At 22.0% G+C, this 22,580-nt stretch overlaps 8 protein-coding genes across 8 annotated transcripts; 5 read left to right on the forward strand and 3 right to left on the reverse strand.

Annotated features, from left to right (window-relative positions):
- Positions 1-129: 129 nt before the first annotated feature.
- On the reverse strand, positions 130-2,145 carry SRAE_2000184300 (EPS15 homology (EH) domain and EF-hand domain pair-containing protein; the record flags this gene model as incomplete). The annotated part of the gene is made up of 3 exons (XM_024652842.1): positions 130-593; positions 1,502-2,002; positions 2,049-2,145. The coding sequence occupies 3 exons, from the start codon at positions 2,143-2,145 to the stop codon at positions 130-132; spliced, it is 1,062 nt and encodes a 353-aa protein (XP_024506378.1).
- A 1,562-nt stretch (positions 2,146-3,707) lies between these two features.
- Positions 3,708-4,759, reverse strand: SRAE_2000184400 (Hypothetical protein; the record flags this gene model as incomplete). The annotated part of the gene is made up of 4 exons (XM_024652843.1): positions 3,708-3,801; positions 3,840-4,176; positions 4,217-4,426; positions 4,486-4,759. 4 exons carry the CDS (start codon positions 4,757-4,759, stop codon positions 3,708-3,710), a joined length of 915 nt encoding a protein of 304 aa, XP_024506379.1.
- Positions 4,760-6,640: 1,881 nt separating this feature from the next.
- SRAE_2000184500 (PDZ domain and LETM1-like domain-containing protein) lies at positions 6,641-9,024 on the forward strand (the record flags this gene model as incomplete). The annotated part of the gene is made up of 6 exons (XM_024652844.1): positions 6,641-6,696; positions 6,752-7,603; positions 7,941-8,271; positions 8,319-8,401; positions 8,439-8,661; positions 8,713-9,024. The coding sequence occupies 6 exons, from the start codon at positions 6,641-6,643 to the stop codon at positions 9,022-9,024; spliced, it is 1,857 nt and encodes a 618-aa protein (XP_024506380.1).
- Positions 9,025-9,476: 452 nt separating this feature from the next.
- On the forward strand, positions 9,477-9,827 carry SRAE_2000184600 (Hypothetical protein; the record flags this gene model as incomplete). The annotated part of the gene is made up of 2 exons (XM_024652845.1): positions 9,477-9,637; positions 9,689-9,827. 2 exons carry the CDS (start codon positions 9,477-9,479, stop codon positions 9,825-9,827), a joined length of 300 nt encoding a protein of 99 aa, XP_024506381.1.
- A 147-nt stretch (positions 9,828-9,974) lies between these two features.
- Positions 9,975-10,563, forward strand: SRAE_2000184700 (Hypothetical protein; the record flags this gene model as incomplete). Its single annotated transcript, XM_024652846.1, has 2 exons — positions 9,975-10,199; positions 10,252-10,563. The coding sequence occupies 2 exons, from the start codon at positions 9,975-9,977 to the stop codon at positions 10,561-10,563; spliced, it is 537 nt and encodes a 178-aa protein (XP_024506382.1).
- A 666-nt stretch (positions 10,564-11,229) lies between these two features.
- SRAE_2000184800 (Transglutaminase) lies at positions 11,230-13,264 on the forward strand (the record flags this gene model as incomplete). Its single annotated transcript, XM_024652847.1, has 3 exons — positions 11,230-11,452; positions 11,502-13,126; positions 13,172-13,264. 3 exons carry the CDS (start codon positions 11,230-11,232, stop codon positions 13,262-13,264), a joined length of 1,941 nt encoding a protein of 646 aa, XP_024506383.1.
- Positions 13,265-13,330: 66 nt separating this feature from the next.
- SRAE_2000184900 (Cytosolic carboxypeptidase NnaD) lies at positions 13,331-17,993 on the reverse strand (the record flags this gene model as incomplete). Its single annotated transcript, XM_024652848.1, has 10 exons — positions 13,331-13,713; positions 13,768-15,655; positions 15,694-15,821; positions 15,871-16,035; positions 16,099-16,272; positions 16,316-17,086; positions 17,135-17,208; positions 17,377-17,390; positions 17,441-17,801; positions 17,956-17,993. 10 exons carry the CDS (start codon positions 17,991-17,993, stop codon positions 13,331-13,333), a joined length of 3,996 nt encoding a protein of 1,331 aa, XP_024506384.1.
- A 217-nt stretch (positions 17,994-18,210) lies between these two features.
- SRAE_2000185000 (Transducin beta-like protein 3) lies at positions 18,211-20,639 on the forward strand (the record flags this gene model as incomplete). The annotated part of the gene is made up of 3 exons (XM_024652849.1): positions 18,211-18,226; positions 18,317-18,365; positions 18,425-20,639. 3 exons carry the CDS (start codon positions 18,211-18,213, stop codon positions 20,637-20,639), a joined length of 2,280 nt encoding a protein of 759 aa, XP_024506385.1.
- Positions 20,640-22,580: the final 1,941 nt, after the last annotated feature.

The raw sequence follows: 22,580 nt of genomic DNA on the forward strand, positions 1-22,580 counted from the left end.
ATTTATTCATCTTATCAATATAAGTGATAAAATTATAAATTGGATTGATTAAGGAAAAATTTAAATATTATATTAGAGTAGTTTTAATTTTTATAACAATTGATAAGAAAACAATATAATTTTATTATACTACGATTTATTACAATGTTTAGGTAAAACTATGTTAACAAAATTTATCCAAAAATTACTACATTCACTGTGATATGTATAATTTTCAAAATTAATTGGAATTGATGTTATCATTCGTAGGCAAATTGAACAATAAAAATTTTTTGTCGTCATATTTTGGTCAAATTTATTTATAATTAATTGATTTTTTTCTAATGTTTCATTAAAAAATGAAAGTTCTAGTAAATTAGCCCATGTCTCACTAAATATCTGAATTTTGCCTGTTATTTCTTTGTCATTCATTTTGTATGTTGTAACACTTGCAGCTATTCTTTTTACCATTTGATGAATATTATTTAATGAAATAATAAAAATTTTACCTTTTGTAGTTTTTGATACTTGAGATGAAGATGATATTGATTTTGTCAAAATATTATTACTTTCATCAATTATTTTGATACATATATTAATTATTGTATCCCAATCTTTAAATAAAATATTAAAAATTTAACATTGATGATAGAATGATTTTTAGATATATGTAAGTATGAGAAACTTTTGTCAATGATTCTTTTTATTGTTACTTTAAAATGTTTATCAATATTCATATACATATATAGTTAATTAAATTATTTTCAATTTATACTTTAAATTTAATATAATTTTTAATGAAATTATTATCACAAAACAAACTTAATAATCTACTATATGCATGAGCATTTCTTTTTTTTTAGTCTTTAGCTTCTCTAACAAAAAAAAAAATAATTTCTAATAATTTCTAATAAATTAATTATTATTTTTTTTTTCAAAAATTCCATTAACTATAATTTATACATTTATAGCATAAAATAAAAATACAGTATTTCTTAATAATTTATGAGTAGAAAAAACTGGATATGTCTTTAAATTAATTCTTAAAAATAATGTCATATTATGTAACAAATCTGTCTTATTACATATCATAAATTAAACGTTAAAAATAACATTATAAAAATAGTTGCAAAATTTGTAACTGTATCTAATAACATTTTGACATACTGCTATAATTTTGTAATTAAACTTTTTTTTGACAATATCAGTTAATGTAATACCATCTTTTATGGGAAAGTTATAAACTTAATAATTATTAAACGGTTAATAAATATTGTAAAAAATCTAAATTCAAAAAAATTTTTTGGTAAATGAACTGTATCATTATATTACTTTGTTAAACTATATAATTAGTATCAACTAAAAAAAAATTTGATTTTACATATTAGATATATAATCATATTTTTTTAACTATGTTTAAAGATAAAAAATAACTTTTGATTATCTAAAAAAGAAAAATCATATTTTTGTTAGTAATAATATTGTCATAAAAATAATATTATTAAGACACATAAAATCATACCTTTTTTTAATTTTTTAAGATGAGAATTATTAAAATTGTTTGTATTTTTCTCTACAATATTTTGTGTTTTCCAAACATCTTTTTCATTACTTTCTTTCACATCAAAAAAAGTTTGTCCTTGTAGATTATTTTTAAAAATTTCTTTGTCGCTTTTGCTATCTATACCTTGAAATGTTTGTAAAAAAGGAATTGGCAATTGTGTTACGGTACTTAAATCACTTATGGACATCTTTTTTTGTACTAAAGCAATTAATGCCAAACATGAATAAAACTCTTGACGTGTTAAATGATTAGAAGATTTTATATTTACAAAGCACCATATTTTTTTTAATACTTCAATTGGTAATTGAGATGTCAACATAAGGCTTTGAACTTGAGATATGGTAGGATTTTGATTTTTATTAAATGCTCCACAACATTTTATTGCTTCAATATAAAATTTCGGAACTTTTGATTCATGTAACAATGCTGGAGGTAATATTCCACCTTTTAAAAAATTAACTACAATTAAATAGTTTTATAAAATATTTTTATATCTATTTATTACCATTATTTTCATTATACATAGAATTTAATGTATTCTTTGAACCTCCAAAAAAATTAGATGATAAAAATTTTGGTGAAGATTTCATATGAATTTCCATTTTTGATATTGGATATATAAAAATAGAATAATCTTAATTTTAAATAATATATTTTATCAATATCTTTATTTGGAAAAAAGTATATTTATAAAATATTAATAATACATTTTGCCATGCCATTTTAATCTTATAAATTTCTTTAAAGTTATTTTTATAAAAAAAAAAATTATTATATTACATTAACCATTTTAACAATTTTAAAATTATGAAATACCTTTTCCTGAATATGATTAACTTTTTTTTAATAATAAAAAGCAATTTATAAATGAAAATTTTTCCTTGCGCTTATCAATTATGGTATATGGTTTTTAAATATTCTACTTATCTTGTCATCAAGATTGATCGTAAAAATGCATAATTTAAGAATTGTGACAGAAAATTATGGTTGTAAAAATAATATGACGTAACAACGAAACATTCAAGATCCGTATCATCTCGTTTTTATTGAATTAATGAATGCTTCCGACAAAAAAACAAAATGTGTAATATTATAAAACTGGTTATATAAAATATTTTAAAGATAATTAAAAACTAAAAATGGAACTTTTTTAGATAAATTTATCAAAATATATTTTAAATACTTAAGTACAATACAAATTTAGAAAAAAATATTAGTGCATTGTTAATTTTAGAATTGTTTTGTTTTTAAAATGGAAAAATATACCAAAAAAAAATTTAATTATCAGGTTTCTTAAATTTTAATTTATTTATTTAATTAATTTAATTTTTTTAATTTATTAATGACCATTGAAAAAGAAAAATGTAAATAAATTTACTTTTTTATTTCTTGTTTATTAAAATATTACTATGGTAATTATAAACAATTTATGGCAATTTATGATGATAATGGTCCTTAAAATAAATTTATATAATTGAAAATTATATTAATGAAATATAATTTATAATTATCATATATTTTAGTATTTCCGTTAATTCATAATGGTTTTCCTTGTCCTATTAAGTTTATTTAATTCAATCTTTCATTTAGGTGTAACAAAAGCCCTAAATATATGTCAATTTATTACACAATTTATAAATATATATAAAATAATTTTTTTTTAATAAAAGTAAAATATTTATGACAACTTTTATGTATATACAAATTTTTTTAAAATCTAATGAATAGAAAAGAATTTTACAAATTTTTTTATGTATCATTTTGAAAAAAAGAAAAAAAAAAATTCTTTTTACAATCTTTAAAAATAATTTGTATTAATGTTATCATATTTTATTTTTCATGCAAATATTTTTTAAAATATTATAAATATTTAAAGAATAACAAAAATATTCATATTAAATATATTTTAAATATTTATTGCAAAAGAATTTATGACATTGAACAGAAAACAAAATTTATAATTATTTTTGTAAGGTAAAAATTAACTATAATTTACCGATATTGATATTTAATTAATAAAATAATCTTTTAAAATTATATTTTAACAGATTTTTTTTTTATTTTAACTTTCTAAAAATATTAAAAAAAAAATTAAAACAAAACTAGTTATAATACTTTTTATATTGTCCTTAAAAATCGCATTATTTAAATTTTATTTTTAATATTATACGTCATTTATTGCTACAGTTCTTTTTCTTCTACCTGCTTTTGTTGCAGAATTTAAACAATCTTCAAATGACTTTCCTTGACAATGAAATCTAAAAATAAATTATGTGTAATAACTATTTAAAGTTACCTTTGGAAAAAAGTAGTCTTTCCGTTTCTATAGCAACGATAAATAACATCATTTATCATTATATCTTTACCAACTTCTACAAAAACTTTTGATTCAGAATCAACACATCCTAAAGCTGTACTAGTTCCATCAGCATTACATCGATATTTAATTTGTTGATTTTGAAAAACTTCACCTTCATTAAAAATTACCCCATCTCTGTCACAACCAATTGTTTGGGAGGAATATCTTATTTTACCGGAACCTTCTTTAACACATGAAAATTTTTTTGATCCAATTTTTCTTGTTTCACCAACTTGTAATAATGTTTCTGGTACTTCATTTCGTGTATAACAACCTAAAATTTGCATTAAATTATTTTTTCTTTCATTTCTTACCACTTATAGAAATTCTATCATCCTCACAACGCATTTGAAATGTACCATTTCTCCATGTATCACCAGTATTATAATTAACTCCATTACTATAACATGTACTTTTATATTCATAAGTAACAGTATCTCCATTATTTATACATTTATGTTTAATTCCATTCTTAATAAAAGTTCTTCCAATTTGAATAACAGCTTTGTCATCAGAGATACAAGCTAAAATATTTTATCATTAATAAGTATTTTTAAAAAAAAAAAATAATGATAAAACAAACCTATAACAGTTGAAACACCATTGACACATTTATAATGAAAATTTGCTTTAGTAAATGTTTGACCATTCTCATGAACACCATCATCTAATACACAAGGTAATGGATTTGTTGTACCATCCTTCTGAACAGGAATAACTACTTTAATTTTTGAGGTATTTGGATCCTGACCAACAGGAACAATAACTATAGATTTCTCTACCTCCTGAGCACCATCAATTCTTATTGATGTAATAAAAAAATATGATATAATAAAAGCGGTCAAAAGCGAGCTCATCACAAAAATTGATAATGAATTCTATTTGTTTAATTAAGATGCTTTTATATCAAGAAAATTATACTTTGACAAAAATTACACTGTACATAAATTCTTGTTTTACTTCAACTTGCCGTATGTGACCTTATTTATCACTAACAATATTGACATTGTGCTATTAATTTTGCCGACAAATTTTAAGTGTGCTTCATAATTAACTGTTAAAATAAACAATTTTGATAATTTCTGATTAATCACTTTTAGTTTTTTTTTAATGATATTTCTTTAGCAGATGATTAAATTAAAAGATTAAGGCATTTTATTTTAACAAATTAATAATTGAATACAATTATTCCCTAAATAAAAAAAAATCCTGTTTTCATTATTTTTTTTTTATTTATTAGTTTTAAGAATAATTAAAATCATAAAAATGACATTATTTTTATTGATATATTAAAAATATATTAATTGCAGGTATAAACAATTGATACAATCTATATTTTAAAAACACAAGCTTTACACCCTTAGTATAAAACGATATCATATGATAAACCATAAATCCAAATATATATATATTACTCTTTGTCCTCAAAACATGGTTTAAATATAAAGTATTTATTTATTATATATTATTTTATAATAATACAATAGTACTAAAGATATAAAATTTTTATAACCAGTTTAAAATATTGCCATATTTATGAACTTAGTTAATACTTGAAATACTGATATATCTTATAACATAGTATTACATTTATCCTATTGCGTATAAATATTTCTTTTAACAATACATTATATCATTATTTTATCGACGCTTTCCATTATTACATCTTTCAAAATCAAAAACAACCTATGTAACATTTACAATGCAATTTTTATTATATTATTCTCTGGTAATTCTTTATTTGTATTGATATTATTTTTTTTTTTTATTACTAAAGTTGTAAATAATTTATATTGAAATTAAAAAAAATATATATATATTACTATCTTCTTTATTGAAAATAAACCTCTCTTCAAAATTAAAAACTCCTTTTGATTTAAGTATTTTGTACAAAATCTCAAGATTTACTTTGAGTGACATCGGCACTAAAAAAAAACATTTTCAAGAGTTTGTACCCTTCAAAAAAATTCTTTTTATTATGCCTTTTTTTTTGACTATAGGTAAAATAAATTTCTTTTTATGATCTTTATAACTATTATTTTCTATATATTATACATATATATAAATATAAAATAAAACTAATGCCAGTTCCCTACTTTTAATGTACTAAAAATGGATTATTTTATAAAAATTATTAACGCAGTCTAAATCAGATGTTAACTATATAGTATATTATTATTAAAAATAAATCTTTTTTATGAATCATTTTCACTTTAAAATATTTATTTCCCGTGGCGTTTTTATTAATAATTTCTTTGTATCCTTTCATTTAAATTTTTCTCACAATAATTTTAATATTTTTAAAAAGCTGCTTCCCTTTGTTAGACTTAACACTTTAGTATTTCCAAACATTCATTTCGGTAGTATTTTTTGTCATGATAATCATGAACATGAGAAAGGAAAATGTTTATTTCACACAGATGTATAAACGGTGTATATATTTTATCCATTTTACCTCCTTCCGGTAAACTTCTCTCTCCACCTAATAAAATAAGTTTTGTTGTTTAAAAGGTTAAAATACTATAGAAACTATAACTAGTATGAAATTTGTCATCATTATTTTTCTTTTTTATTTTATTTTATTTTTTTTTTAAAAATTTTTATTACTACTTTTGAAACGAAATAGTTAATTTAATTTTTATTAACAACCTTTCTTTCAGTATTATTACCTAAAAGTTATATATATATATCATTGTTATTATTTTCTTCTATTAATTTAATATTTGTATAAAAAAAAGATGACAAATGAAAATAATACAGTTGATATATCAAAAAATTGTACAAATATCATAGAGTAGGTATTATTTGCAAATTTTTATTTATATCTATATATAATATTATTTTTTTAGTGATAACATTTCTGGTATATCTTCACAAAAAGGTTTCATCCGTAGATGGTTACCTTCTTTTAATCTTAATATACTTAATTCATCTAAGTCATTTTGTTGTAGAAGAAATAATTCAACATTTATCATAGAGGTTCCATTAAGAAAAGATATGATGAATATTTTTGAGGATCAACTATTAAATGACAGGACAGTCAAGACAAATCCATCATTAAATGATCGCCGTCGAACATTATTGATAAAAAAAAACACAAAAGATGAAAATTTTGGATTTACAATACAGTCATATCTATTAAAAAGAGATGGATCTGATGAGGTGGAGCCGATAACATACATAGATTCTGTTAGAAAAAGTAGTCCTGCTTCAAGAGCAGGTCTTATTGCAGGAGACGTTATCGTTGCTATCAATGGTAAAATTGTTATTGATTACACTCATGATCAATTAAAAGACCTAATTACATCATTAACACAAATGCGTGTAATAGTAGTTTTTGAAAATATGCAAAAACGTATTGACTTATCTAAAAGGCAAATAGAATTAGAGCATATATTAGAATCAAAATTAGGAGAACTTGATCAATTGGAAATAGAGGAAAAAAATATATATCTTAACGCAACAGAAAAAAGATTTAATTTTTCAAAATCACAAATTTCAATGTCATCAAATGGATCATCAAGTAAAGATTCTGCTATTGGTGGATCAGTTAAAAGTGATTTAATATCAAATACATGTACATCAATATCCTCAAATAATTCAATATCATCATATCAAAAGATTACCATACCATCTGCTACTAGGGAAGTTTGTTATAATTCAAAGATATCATTAGAAGGAGAATCAGATGAATCAAACGTGTAATGAAAAATGGTACTATCAATTTAGTATTTTCTAGGATTTTGGGTATAAACTATATTTATTAGAATTATTATTTTTTTTTATTTTGCCAAAATTATATATTAATATATTTAAGTTATATAAACTTATTTCATTGATCTCAGTTATCATTTTTATGTTACCAAATGTCTTAGTATAAAATTGTTTGTTTTTACATTTTGTTAAATTTTATTCTCGTGACATTATTCCACTGATAATGTCTCGTCGTATATATTATTATTATTATGATTTGATATAAATATTTTTTCTTGAATTAGAATAAATATTTTATTTTATTGTAAAAATGGTGATATTAAGGAAAGGATTGTCAACAAGATTTGCTTCAAGTTTTTTTATATATCAACATCAAAAAATTCCTTCTAGTATTAGATTAGCACTACTATCAACATCTGTTCATCACATGTCTCCTAAAAAGTTGTCTCAAGAACCTGATGGAATATTAAATAAGTGTAAAAAATCTTTTGAAATGAACTTTCCCACAATGTATGCTTTTCAAAAGCACCTTTTTGATGGATGCAAATCTTGTGTTTCAGATTTAAAAATGTATAATAATTTACGTAAAAGACAAAAAAATAATGAAAAAAGTTTAGAAGATTTTGATAAAAAAGAATTAGAATGTCTTATAAAGGTTAGATGAAAATTGTTATTTTTTTTTTCTAATACTTAATACTTTAGACATCATCTGATCGTACCAAGCTATATTTAATTGCTTTTGTGGCTGTTCTACCACTAACAATTTATCCTTTAGCATTAGCAATGTAATTTTATAATTCTAAAATTAATTAAATTTTTCAGTGTTTTTTTACCAAGAATATCTGTTACACATCATTTTTGGACTAAAAAAAATTATAAAAATTTTTTTTCAATAAATGTTGCTTTAAAATATAATTTGCATTATGACTCACTTTTATCAGGTATAAAAATTAAAGAATCATCTAATTTACCATTAAAATTTTGTGAGATTAACAAAGATTTAATTAATATTCCAAAATTAGAAGAAATGGATTTCGAACAAAGGGTATCTAAAATTTTTATTAAAATTTATTTTTTTAATTTTTATCCTTTTTAGTTTAATTTGTCGCTTTTTCATCAAGTATCTCTTTTTAATGCAATTAATAATCTTAAAGAAAAATCTTTTCTCATTTACTGTCTTGATAATAAACTACGTGAAGAATTAAATTTAAATGTAGATAAGATGAATGAAGAAGAAGTAATCATGCAACTATATATGAGAAAAATATACTTTGAAAATACCGATAATGTTGAAGTATTAAAAAAAAAGTTAAAGGAATGGCTTAAATATTCTGGAAACTTTTACATTAAAGGCCATGAAAGTTTTTTACTTTATGCACCTATTATAGAAAAAGGATCAAGTTGTTAATTTTCTTTTATCATAAATATTAAAACTTATTAATTTAAATTTTATATTTTATGATTTGTTTTAATGTTATGTATCTTTTACTAATAAAATATTAATATATTTTTAATTTTTATATGATATTTTTATTTATTTTGAGATTCTTACATTTTTCTAAGTTAAAATTTAATAAAATATTTTGCGTAGAATTTTTAATGGCAACATATTATTTCATATATAACTACAACTATATATATTATTAGTAACCTATTTAAGTTTATATTTTTTTGGTATTTAATGATAAAATTTACAACTGAATCTATTTTAAATCTAATTATTACAAAGTAAATATAAGTATTAAAGAACTAAAGACACTTTACCACTAAATGTTTAAAGAAAAATTGATATAACTTTTGACTATTTCGTGTTTATAGAGAAAACAATTTTTCTTATTTAATTATTAAATATTTTAAAAAATGGCTTTACATAGAATGAGGTATATTGGAGTAAATACCAATACACTTGTTTTAAATATTAAAAAGTTTAATTATCAAAAAAATATTCAATTTCTATCAACTACAGTTATTTCGCTTTCAAATACCCAAAATGACAAATCATCTGTTGGGATGTTTAAGAAGTATGAAAATTTTATTGAAAAAAAATTTCCTAGATATTATATTGTACATAGGCAAATAGTTGATGGCTGTAAACTTTGTTTTTCTGAGTTAAAAATGTACATTTCATTAAGAAGTGCTTTGAAATCAGATAAAATAGGAATAGAACAATTTACTAAAAAAGAAATAGAATGTTACATTCAGGTATATTAAATATTTTAATAATTTATTTTGTAGTTTCCATCTGATTTTTTAAAAATAATAACAGTTGTAGTACTTATTCAATTTCCAATTATTGGTGAATTTCTTATTCTTATGTCGTAAGTTTTTACCATAAATAATAAATATTCTCTTTTTTTTATGATTCTTGCACCAAAATATGTACTTACACGCCATTTTTGGACAACTCCAAAATATAAACAATTTCTATCAAGTAATTTAATTTCTAAATCACAGGCACATTTTGTACCACTTTTATCAAATATTAAATTAAAAGATGAAATTTCTTTACCTGTTAAACTTTCGGATATAAATGATAATAATATTTCTATTTCACAATTAGAAGAAATGAATAAAATACAATTGGTATGTAATAGTAACATAATATTATTAATTAAAATATATATATATAATTTAGTATCATCTTTTACGATTTTATCAAATATCTCCTTTTAATGGAATTACAAAACTTAAAGAAAGAGCTCTTCTTATTCATTGTCTTGATAATAAATTAAAAACTGAAAATAATAATAGCATTGATACAATGGATGAGCGTGAAATAGTTACACAATTATATTTAAGAAGAATTATATTTGCAAATGAAGAAAGTATAGATATTTTAAGAGAAAGATTAAAAGAATGGTTAAAATATTCAGATAAATTTTATAAAAGTGAAAATGAAAGTTTTTCTCTTTATGTTCCAGTATTAATTCAAGGAAATCAACATTAAAAATTTCTTTTAATAAAGCTTACCTTTATTTTTTTTAAGAAGTTTATTATAAAGATATATTGCTTTAACAAATTAGTGATTATATAGAAATCATATATATTGTAAAATGTTATATATAGAAAAGTCAACATAAAAATATGCTTTTAAAATTTTCGTTAAATGCGTTATAAAAACATTTTTTGATTAGTCAGATTACACATACATGACTTAAGAATTATTAATAATTTTTTAGTAATATGACATTTTAAAATTTTTTAATTTATTTCTTTTTATTGGATAATAAAGAATCAAAAGCAAATATATATCTAAATAATCTTCTTAAAATTTTAATATCTTTTTTTAAAAAAAAATTTAATATCAACACACCATAAATTTTAAATTTAATTTTATCAATATTTTATTAGTGAACTGTTATATTTATTATATTTAAATATTCAATAACAAAGTCATTTCAATCACAATCCAACAATAAGAACATCTGATTCATCTTTAATGATTAGATGAAAAAAATTTCCTATTTGGACATTTGAGTTTTTAAAAATGACAAGTCCTGACTCACCTGTAGAGCATTTAACTATTTTGTCGAAAGTTGAAGCACATATAAATGTGTTCTTGTAACATCGGATAACAGATTACTTTTACGACTAATAAATTGCTAGAGGCTAGATGCTTACTGCAACCTTTCCAAAAAATTGTTTTTCTGATATGCTAGATTTTTGTAAATTAAAACTTGCTACTGCCCTTAATGTGCAAAAAAATAAGACACAAGAATATGAAGAACAAAATTCATCTTTTAATGTTATAAGACGTGGTTGTAAAATAACTTTTCTTTTGCAAAAAAATTTTCAAGGTGATTTTGATGTTGGCAGTTATTTAAATTTTAAATTAGGTAAATTATTTATCAAATTAATTTAGTTTTTTCTTATGAAATTTTTTAGATAAATATCATGAAAAAATAGTTTATTTACATAATAATAATAATGATGTAAAAAATTCATTAGATTATTTTTATATTGAAAAGATTCATAATATTTCATCTAATATTATTGAAATAACAATTAATGTAGGACATGAAGAATGTATAGGAATGTGGGATGTTAATGTTATTGGAAGATCAACATTTAACAAACCATTTTTTTCAACAACTGTAAAAATTTTTGTTATTTTTAATCCATATGACACTTCAGATCCTACTTATATGGATAATGAAGAATTTTTATCAGCATATCTTTTAAGAGATTTTGACTCTGTTTGTTATATATCAAATGATGATGATGATAAACAAATGATAAATTCTAAACCATGGCGTCACTGTCAATTTACAATTGAAGCAGTAGAAGTTACATCTATTCTTCTCAAAAAATTAACAAAATATAATTTTTTAAGTATTTCAAAAAGAAATGATATTATTAATATTACAAGAAAGTTAAGTTTTGCCATAAATGAATGGCTTTTATTGGGAAATTGGGATAGAAAAACTTATCAATGTGATGATAGAAAACCAGAAGAATGGGATAATAGTTTAGATATTTTTGTGATATTTATAAGAAATCAAAATCCAGTAAGATGGGGACAATGTTTTACATTTGCACCCCTATTTACTTCTATTCTTCGATGTTTAGGAATACCAACAAGAACAATAACATGTTCTGATGCTGGTCATGATGTACAAGGTTCATTGGTATTGGAAAGAAGAATTATAAGAAGAATAAAAAATGGATTTCAGACAGAATCAGAGGAAGGAATTTGGACATTTCATTGTTGGTGTGAAATATGGATTAAAAGGTATGATTTATCATATGGAATTTATGATGGTTGGCAAGTTGTAGATGCTACACCACAAACAACTTCTAATGGATTAAGACAACGTGGACCATATCCAGTAAAAGCATTATTTGATGGTGTTGTTAATTTAAAATATGATGGACATTTAATGTTCTCTGAAATGAATGCAGATATAATTGATAGAGTTTTAGAGTATGATCCTATAATTAAAGGATATCGTGATTTAGGTTATCAATTTGATTCACAAGAAAATCCTACCCAAAGAACAGCAACTACTGGAGGAATCTTAGTTTGCCCCTCAACATTTAATCCTTTTATAGTAGAAGATGTAACAGAAAATTATAAACCAAGAGATGGTACAATTGAATCTAGAAAACAAATTATTAGTGCTTTAAAATCTTGCAAATTTTATAATAATGAACATCCAGTTCTTGAGTCAGAACAATTAAAAATACCCTCTGAAACTGGTCATTTAATTTTAATTAATACAAATTCAACAAAAATGAATATTGGTGATACATGGATAATAACAGTTTCATTTAACAATTTTACACCTTATGATGAAGATGTTGACTATGAATTTAGTATATCAGTTTGTGATAATGATAAAAATTTATTTGGTCATATATTTACAAGTTCTAGAAGATTAATAATTCCATTTAAAACAAAAACTATACAAACATTTACAGTTGATCCATCAATTTATCATGTTAAAGGTTTTAATACAAATATGATATATATTATTAAAGTTAAAGCAACAAATTGTCTTTCAGGAAATGTAAGTTTAATAAAAAAAATAAATTTGTTTTATTTAAATTTTTAGGTTATCTCTACAGCAATAGCTACAAGAATAAGTAAATTAGCAAAAGAAATTAATTTTCCAAAACGAAAATGGGCTTTATCAAAATTAATATAAAGCATATAAAAATATTATTAAAAAAAAAATAAAATAAAAACGATTATTTATTTTTATTTTCAAATATTATAATTTTTTTTGAATCACATTTGTTTTTAATAATGGTAAAAAAGATAGACAAAGATCAACTCCCATCTTTTCTAAATGACTAATATTAATTTGTTTTCCTTTATGATCTTTTTTATCAAATCCACAGTAGGTTGATTCCATTGTATAACATCTTTCTATTCCAAATTGCCTCCATAAAGCAATACGAGCTGATGATTCTTTACTTTTAGCAATTGTAAATCTTGAATCAGTTATACTAAAAGAAGAAGATGATAATTCTAATATTTCTGGTAATTTCATAAATTCTTCATTTATTATTTTACTATCCTCATCTAACCATGATTCTTCAGGATTATTTCCAAATATAAAAATATTTGATCTTCTAGAATGACCATGTAAATCTAAAAAGACAAATGGTTTTTTTTTAAGTATTTCAACAGAATATTGAATTACACCTTTTGTATGATATATTTCAGGATGAATATTTTTAATTGGACAATGCCATGTTCTATTTAAATCATTACCACTTAAAGAACACCTATGACTACCATTAATAACACCATCAGGATTAAGCATAGGAAATATTTTAAAAATAAATTTTTCACGTAATAAATGACTTTTTTCATCTTCATTATTTAAAAGAAATTTTAATATTCCTTGCATAATCCATGAAGAATTTGTCTCACCAGGATGAACACGTGCTGAAATAACAATAATTTCTCTATTATCATCAAATGGATCAGCTGTAATTGTTACTAATTTCATATTATTTTTATTTAATGATTTGCCAATTTCATCTATTCTATAGTAAATTTTATCTCTTTTTTTACTAACTAATCTTTCTAATGTTGCTTGTAAATAAGAATATGTGTAAGGATAATGATAAGCTATATAACAAATGTCATTTGGATACTTAAATGTAATAGAAAATCTTATTGTATAAAAATATCTAACTTTATCTAATCCTTTATCATCATTCTCATTTACTTCATCATTTCTTGAGTTTAAAGTATATAAATTTCTAAAATAACATATATTATTTCCTGTACGGTGCCATCCTTTCTTTGAATTACTAAGTGAATCAATAACCGAAAACATGACAGGTTGCATTCCATGTGAAAACATTGATGTAGATTTTAAACAATTTACAATTTCAAAAGTATATTCACGATCACTTTCCATATTAGATACTTGAAAATAAAACCATTGATAATGATGTGATTTTTGGTTTATGTCAGGAGATATTATTAATTGATAGAAATTTGTATCCATTTGATAAGCCCTTCTCAAATTTCCACTTTCAAAACGACTTTCAAAAAGTAAATGATTACTTCCATGTGATTTAATTCCAACATCCTCTTTATCTGTATTTGACAATTTATTTGGATAATTTTCATTACTAACAAGTTCATCTAAATTGTAAACTAATTTTGGATAATCTGTCTTTTCCATAGTTTTTAAATTATTATGACAACAATTATGCCTTTGAAGGTTGTCTTTTATCATATTTTTCATTGCATCATTATTAGATAATAACATTTCATCCTGTGAATAATGTAAATCTGGTCCAGTGAATTCTGGATAAGCTATTTTAACAAATTTTCCAACTGAACAAGTTTCATTACATTTAGAAGTAATCGCCTGAGTATAATCTTTATAGACAATTTTGTTATTTTCAGTTATTTTTTTTTCTTTATACTCATCAAAATATATACTATAATTTTTTTCAATTTCATCTTTACAAATATTTGATTTATATATTATTTCAGTAGTATTAGGTGACTTTGAAGTTTTTCCTGTATTTTTTTTATTTTTTTTAGAAGATGGAGATTTTTTGATAAAAGAATTAGAAACATTTTCAGATAACTCTTCATCATCAAAAATTAATAATTCACTTTCATCTAAATCAATTGCAGAAGGACTAAATTCTGCACTACATTGAGATGAAATTATTGCTTCATCTTCTTCATCTATATTATCATCATCTGAATCACTAAGTGATAATGTATTATTAAAATTAAATGAATCATTACTTTCATCATTACACTCTCCATCTTGAATACTTGAAGAAGACAAATTTGCTTCTTTTGATCCATTTACCTGGTTGTCATCAATATTACCAACCGTATACTTTTGATTTTTTACAATATTTTTTTGTAAAGACAATAAATTACATGTAACATCATTCAAATTTTTGTTATCATTATATAAATTTTTATTTTTTAATTGATCATTATCATCTGCATCTTCATCCAATAAAAATTGCAATGGTGGTGATTCTGATGCTGATATAAAAAATTGTTTGTTTGGTAGACACCGCATACATAAAGCACATAATGAATCCTAAAATTTATATAAATTTTATATGATAAAAAAAATACCTGTAGTGATTGGAGGCGACGAACGACATTCTGATCATTAGTCATTGATAATTGAAGATCAAGTTCAGATAGAAATTTTTCACACATGTTAAGTATCTTCAATTCAATAAGTATTTGTTTACTTTTTTCTAAAAAAAAATATTTAAAAAAAATTATAATTTAAAAAATTTAACATACTTGTCTTAGCAAATAAACGAATAGTAGCTATTAAAAATAAACAAATTTCTTGATTAACTAACTTAATTGTTGAAGTATCATTCAGTTGTTGAAAAAAATATTTTTCAAACAAATCTTTTGTCATTTGAATACCACCGCAATCAACAAATATACTTTTGTTTTTCCCTAATAAATAGAAATTACAATATAATCAATTATAATAATAATATAATAATTATTTTAACTTACTATTTTTCGATAAACAATAAATTATTTCCAGTAAACGCTCGACTTTCGTAACTTCTATTGAATCAGATATAGAGTTATGTGAAGTGATCGAAGGTGATTGTAAAATTGGGCTTAACGTGTTTATTATATTAGAGCAAAAACCTTTTATTCGTCCAATACTTTGAATATTCCTTGCTAAAGAATATATAAAAAAATAACAAATTAATCAAATACTTACGTGATTTTAATGTTCTTAAGATGAACATTGTAACATTCAAAGTGCAAGACATATAATTTATATTCACAATAACGTTAGCAAATATAGGAAGCAATCCCATTAATCTAGTTTTAATAGATAGTTTACTGTCTTTTGAACATATATATAATGTTACCATAGCTAAAGCATCAACCGTAGCAATTTTCATCATTGTAGGATTTTCATAAGATGACATCTTATGTTTAAGACATGACAACAAATAATTTGCTGCATCTATTTTGGCAAATCTTTTTAAACGAGATTGAGTAAGTTGTGGTTTACAATAAAATACGAAACCATTTAACAATTTACAAAATAAGATAATAGATAATTGACATTTCGCAAGTGTTATTGTTTTTAAAATATTTATCAATATTTCATCTTGATTTATCCAATCATTTTTATTTTTTGAACTACTCGTACCTCTTAATACATCATTTTTATTTGATTTTTGCTTTTTATTTTTAGTATCATTTTCAGGATTATTGTATTCATTACCACAAGATGACTTTGTACGATGTTTTTTAAAATTTTTTTTTCGTACATCATCAGTTGACAATGATTTATTTATAGGTGTTCTGATAAAATTTGATACAGAAAATTTTTTTGGTGGACAAATATATTGATTATATCTTTTTGAGGTAATAAAAAAGTATGAAGATGGTTTACATTGTACAGTTTTTGTAAAAAGCCCTTCAATAATTTTTGCAAGCTTCTCTTCTTCCTCCCTACTACAACTATTCATAATCTGATCTATAAGTAAGATAAATAAATTTGCTAATTCATCTGGTGTCACATTACTATTAGTTTCTTCACTACAACCATTCAATTCATAGTAATCATAAAACAGTATATTCATACTTTCTTTTTTTTTTCTAATAAAATATAAAAATTATTTTAAATTTAATTTGTAAGAAAAAATAAATAATCGATGCTACGAATAGAATTAATAAAATTAAAAGAAAAAAAAAGAAACATTTATTCTATCTAAAAATTTTTTTAAATTTTAAACTATTGGTAATTTTTCATAAACAACATTCTACAGTACTCCGCCATTCTAAAAAGTTACCATGGTTACTATAAACAAATTTTAAAGAAAAACCTTACATTAATAATATTACATTCATCTTCTGTAATTGATGAACGACGATATCTTAATGGCAGCTCAGATTCATCAATCTCTAAACATTGTGAAATTCTTCCTACTTTTTGAAAACTATCTTTTGAAGTACCAACAGAAGACAATGAAACAGGAAATTTTTCAGGGACAAATTTTAACATAGGCCCTTTTCTATTAAATTTTATCATTGGTACTCTTTTTGAAGAAACTAAAAGACTTGAGTATGATAATTTGGCAATTTGTTGAATATTCATATTTTTATTTTCTTCATGAAATATTTTTTTTGATACTATCTCTTTTATTGGTTCTTTTTTTTTAAAGAAATTGAAAAACAGTTTGGCAAATAGACTAGAAAAAGAATTTTTCAATGGAGAAAAATTGACATATTGCAAAAAAAAAAATACCAAATAATATAAAAACAAACACGATATTATTTTATAGGAACGTTATATTATTATAAAGGGAAAACAAACAATACCATTATCAAATATATAAAAATTACCTATTCCAAGTGTAAAAATGTTTGAAAGGTTTCATCATAACAAAATATTTTTAGGATAAATAAGTAAATATTATCAAGTATCCAATGCTTGAAATTGTTATTCTAGTGTTAATATAAGTAAAACAATTTTCTTTTCAAAACTAATTTTGGTAAAGTGTTTTAAAATTATTATTAAATTCTTTTTTAACAATAATTTAATTTAAATCATATTTTTAGTTGTTAAATTCTTTAAAATTTTGTTATTATTTTTACTAAATGTCTTCTACAGTTAGTTTTGCTATAAAACCTGTATATAAATCACAAAATCTTTTTACATCATGTAATTTACAATGGAATCACAATGGGACTTATATTTTTTCAGGATGTAATGACTGTATAAATGTAATTGATCCACATGATTGGTCAATTAAGTATGTTTAATTATAAAAATAAATTATTTTTTATTTTTATTATTTTAAAAATTTTTTAGATATAAAATACGTGACCCTACTGATAATGATGAAGTTACTATAAGCGCTTATTTAGTTGTTGAAAATATAGCTTATGTTTGTTATGTATCTGGTCTTTGTAAAATTTTTGTTCTTCCTCGTATGCCACATGAAAAACCCTATATAAAGCATCAATGGAGAGTTACTGATAATACTTGTTATGTAGCTTTATTAGCACACAACAATAAACAGCATCTTTTAGCCATGGGAATGACAAATAATACTACAGTAGTATGGAATAAAAATGGAAATCGTGTTTACACAATAAAAGGAGCTATTAGAGTTACAGCTTTAAATTTTGAACTTGATGATATATTATATATTGGATATGAACGAGGAGAAGTTAATAGAGTTATACTAAAAAAAGATTCTCATGATTGCAAGCTTGAAAATGAACATCATAATATGAGAGTAACATCTTTTTGTTTAAGTGCAGACAAAAATAAAATATTTTCAACATCAACAGATGGGAAATTATCTATTTTAAATGTTAAAACAAATAAATTGATTGATTCAATAGATTTAAAAACTCCATTATATGACTCTGTAAAACATCAAAGTCAAGATGATGTTATTTATCTTGCAACAGATAATGGATTACTATATCAGTATGATATAAAAATAAAAAAACACATCAAAACAATAAATTTTGGTCATCATGAACCATTAATGGAAGTATTATTTAATCCTGTAACATCATCATACCTTCTTTGTACAGGTAATAATGATATTCTTGTTATTGATGCAATTGGTGATAAACTTTCATCAAAAAGAGCATATGTAGGTTATTATGACCAAATTTATGGAGTTGAATATATATCCCAAGTGACAAATTGTATAGCTATTTGTAGTAATTCAAAACATATAAATATTTTTAATGTTAAAAATCATTCATCAATCTTAGTTGAAGCACATGAAGATATGGTTACAACTATTCATTCTCCATCATGGAATGATTTTATTTTTGGAACAGGATCAAAAGATAAAAATTTAAAAATTTGGAATATGGTATCAAGTGATAATGGAATTGGTTTTTTACCAAAATGTTTAGCATTTGGTAGTGGTCATACTGATCAAATTAGTTGTTTAAAATTTTGTAATTCCAAGTCATCATGCCAATTTATTGTTACAGTATCTGGAGATAATACATTAAAATTGTGGGATATTACTGAAGCAGTTAAGAATGAAATAAATGATAAAGTGGTAAATATTATAGCATCTTCTACTTTGTTGGCTCACTCAAGTGAAATAATGTGCCTAGATGTTAGTAGTAATGATACACTTTGTGTTACTGGTTCAAAAGATAAAAATGCCAAATTATGGCATATTAAAAGAAGTAACATGAAACTAGGAATAGTTGGTACTTTAAAAGGACACACAAAACCAGTGTATAGTGTCAAATTTTGTGAAACATCACCTTTTGTTTGTACAGGATGTGGAGATCATAAAATTAGGATGTTTAATATTAATGATTTAGATTGTATTCAGACATTTGATGAACATGAATTTGGTATAACACAAATTAATTTTATTCCAAGTCATAAAGCTATGATTTCTTGTGATACAAATGGTGTAATAAAAACATGGAATTTAAACAAAAAAATTTGTGAAAAAACTTATGATAATGAGCATAATGGTTTTATTTGGACAACATGTGTTGTACCCAGAAAACACCAACCAACTCTTATTATAACAGGTGGTAATGATGGTAAATTTATAATTTGGGAAGATTGCACAGAGGAGGAGCAACAAATTTTTAACATTAAAATAGCTGAACGTGAAACAAAAGTACAATCCATTAGAAATTTAATAGAACAAAAAAAATACAAAGACGGTTTTTTATTTGCCATTGAATTAGAACAACCATTTATGTGTTTAAAAATAATTAAATTTATAATTGAAGAAAAGTGCAATGATTTAGAGGAAATTGTTAGTGCATTAGACAAAACTCAGTTAGCACGTGTATTAGACTACCTAAGTCAATGGATAACAACAAAAAAATACTTTATCGAAGCAAGTTTCACATTAAATATATTATTACGTGAATTAGAACCTATTGATGTTATTAACAACATTAATTCCAATATAGTTATTTCTAACTTGTCATATGGGATGAGACATCGTGATAGATTAATAAATCTACACGACAACTTTATGCTCATATCAAAAACATATGAAGATGGACATGTAGATTAAGTATATATATATACATAATATATAAATACTATATCAATGTTGTTAAATTTTTTTTTTCTCCATTTTTGTTATTTTGTTAATTGTTAAATTTTATTTTTGTAGTTTATCTTTTTGAACCACATAAATGCTATTTTTAAATTTTATGTTACCATAATTATTTTAAATTAAATTGGAAATGTTTTTATTTAAAAAGGATTAGGGAAAAGTAAATATTATCATAATATAGTCACAAAAAAAAAATATTTATCAAATACTAAAAACTAACATTTTTTTTATAATCGTGATAGATTGAAGTTATATTATTTTTTTGTTGATAATAAATTATTTTTTTATATGCCATAGTTTGTATAGAAAAAAAGTTTTTATGCAATTTATTATAACTAATAGAGTTAATGTTTTTATTTTATTTTAACGATTCTAATTAATATTTTAAAGTTAAAATTCTAAATTTTTGATATCTATTACTATATGTCTTACTAACTTTTTAATAAAATATAAATGTTTGTTATGTAAATTTAAAGGTAGATTTGTAGTTTTATAAAGTGTACTTTTTTATTGCTAGTAATTTTATTCAAATTAAATTATAGATATATTTTAATTTTATAATAGATATGACTTCTATTACAATTAATGTAACTCTTCTTCAAGTCATATTATTATATTTTAATTAAATTTTCTTACAAAAAAAAAAAGTTGTAATATAAAGTAAATTATACATAAGATATTTTGGATAATTATAATGAAAAAATTGGCCTTGAAATAAACTTTTTATCATAAAAATAATTTACCTTAAGTAAGTTTTTTTTTATTGTTCAATTATTACTTACAATGCATATAATATCAATGACTTTTACTGTAAATATACTTAAAAAATTTTTTTTTTATCTATAATTTAAAAAATTAAAAATTTTTATATTACATTTTAAGATTTACCAATAATTATAAGAGTAAAGTTTATTAATATACTAAAACATTGTAATTAAAATTACTAGTGTTTAAAAATTTATTTATTAAAATTATAGTTATAAAAATGTAGTTACTATTATAATAAAATTTTATCGATAAATTTTTGATAAAATTTTTTATATTTTATTATTAAATTTATAAGATAAGTCTAATTTTCCCTGGTCCTTATTATAACTGTGTAGTAAGGGAAAAAAATATTATTCATAAAATATGAATTATAATTGATAATTTCTTTCAATTAACTAATATTTTAATATTATAGATACCATATATAATTTTTTTTATTATATTTTTATGCTTTCATAATTTTTCAAATTTAATTTTTAACTACTTGTAATATTTATTATATAATTCTTAACAGAGTTATTTTATATCAATTATATAAAATAGTAATTATGTTTTAAAAATTGTTTTCATAAATAAAATACAAATTTTGTATAAAAAACATGACTATATTTATCAAAAAAATATACTTTAATTTTATCATAACATGTTCTTTTGATTAAAAATTATGTTTTCAAAAAGATTTTGGCATAAAAGAAAATTTAAAATGAAACATTTGTTAAATGAATGACAGGAAATATTTAGAAAAATTTTATTTTTATTCTATGACTTTAAGAGAAATGTGACCATTTTAGTGGATTCAAAATAATGTGAATTTATAAAGGAAGTTGTAAATAAAATGAGATAAATTTTTGTTAATAGATGGAAATAAATTTAATTTTCGTGATTATCATTAATTCCATTATAACTGTATTATATATTTTATATGTACTTTTTCTTAAAATATTATATATGTATTATACTGTTTATTTTCACGTTTATCTATATAATAAAAAAAAAAACAACTAGGAAACATTAAAACTATAGATGCTTCTATCATTAATGAGCATATTATTATTTTTTTTTTATATTTTGCTTTCTTATTTTACATATAGATTTTGTATTTATATCATATTACATGAATAGTTTAAA

This window comes from Strongyloides ratti, assembly GCF_001040885.1.
Source record: "Strongyloides ratti genome assembly S_ratti_ED321, chromosome : 2".
NCBI lineage: Eukaryota > Metazoa > Nematoda > Chromadorea > Rhabditida > Strongyloididae > Strongyloides > Strongyloides ratti.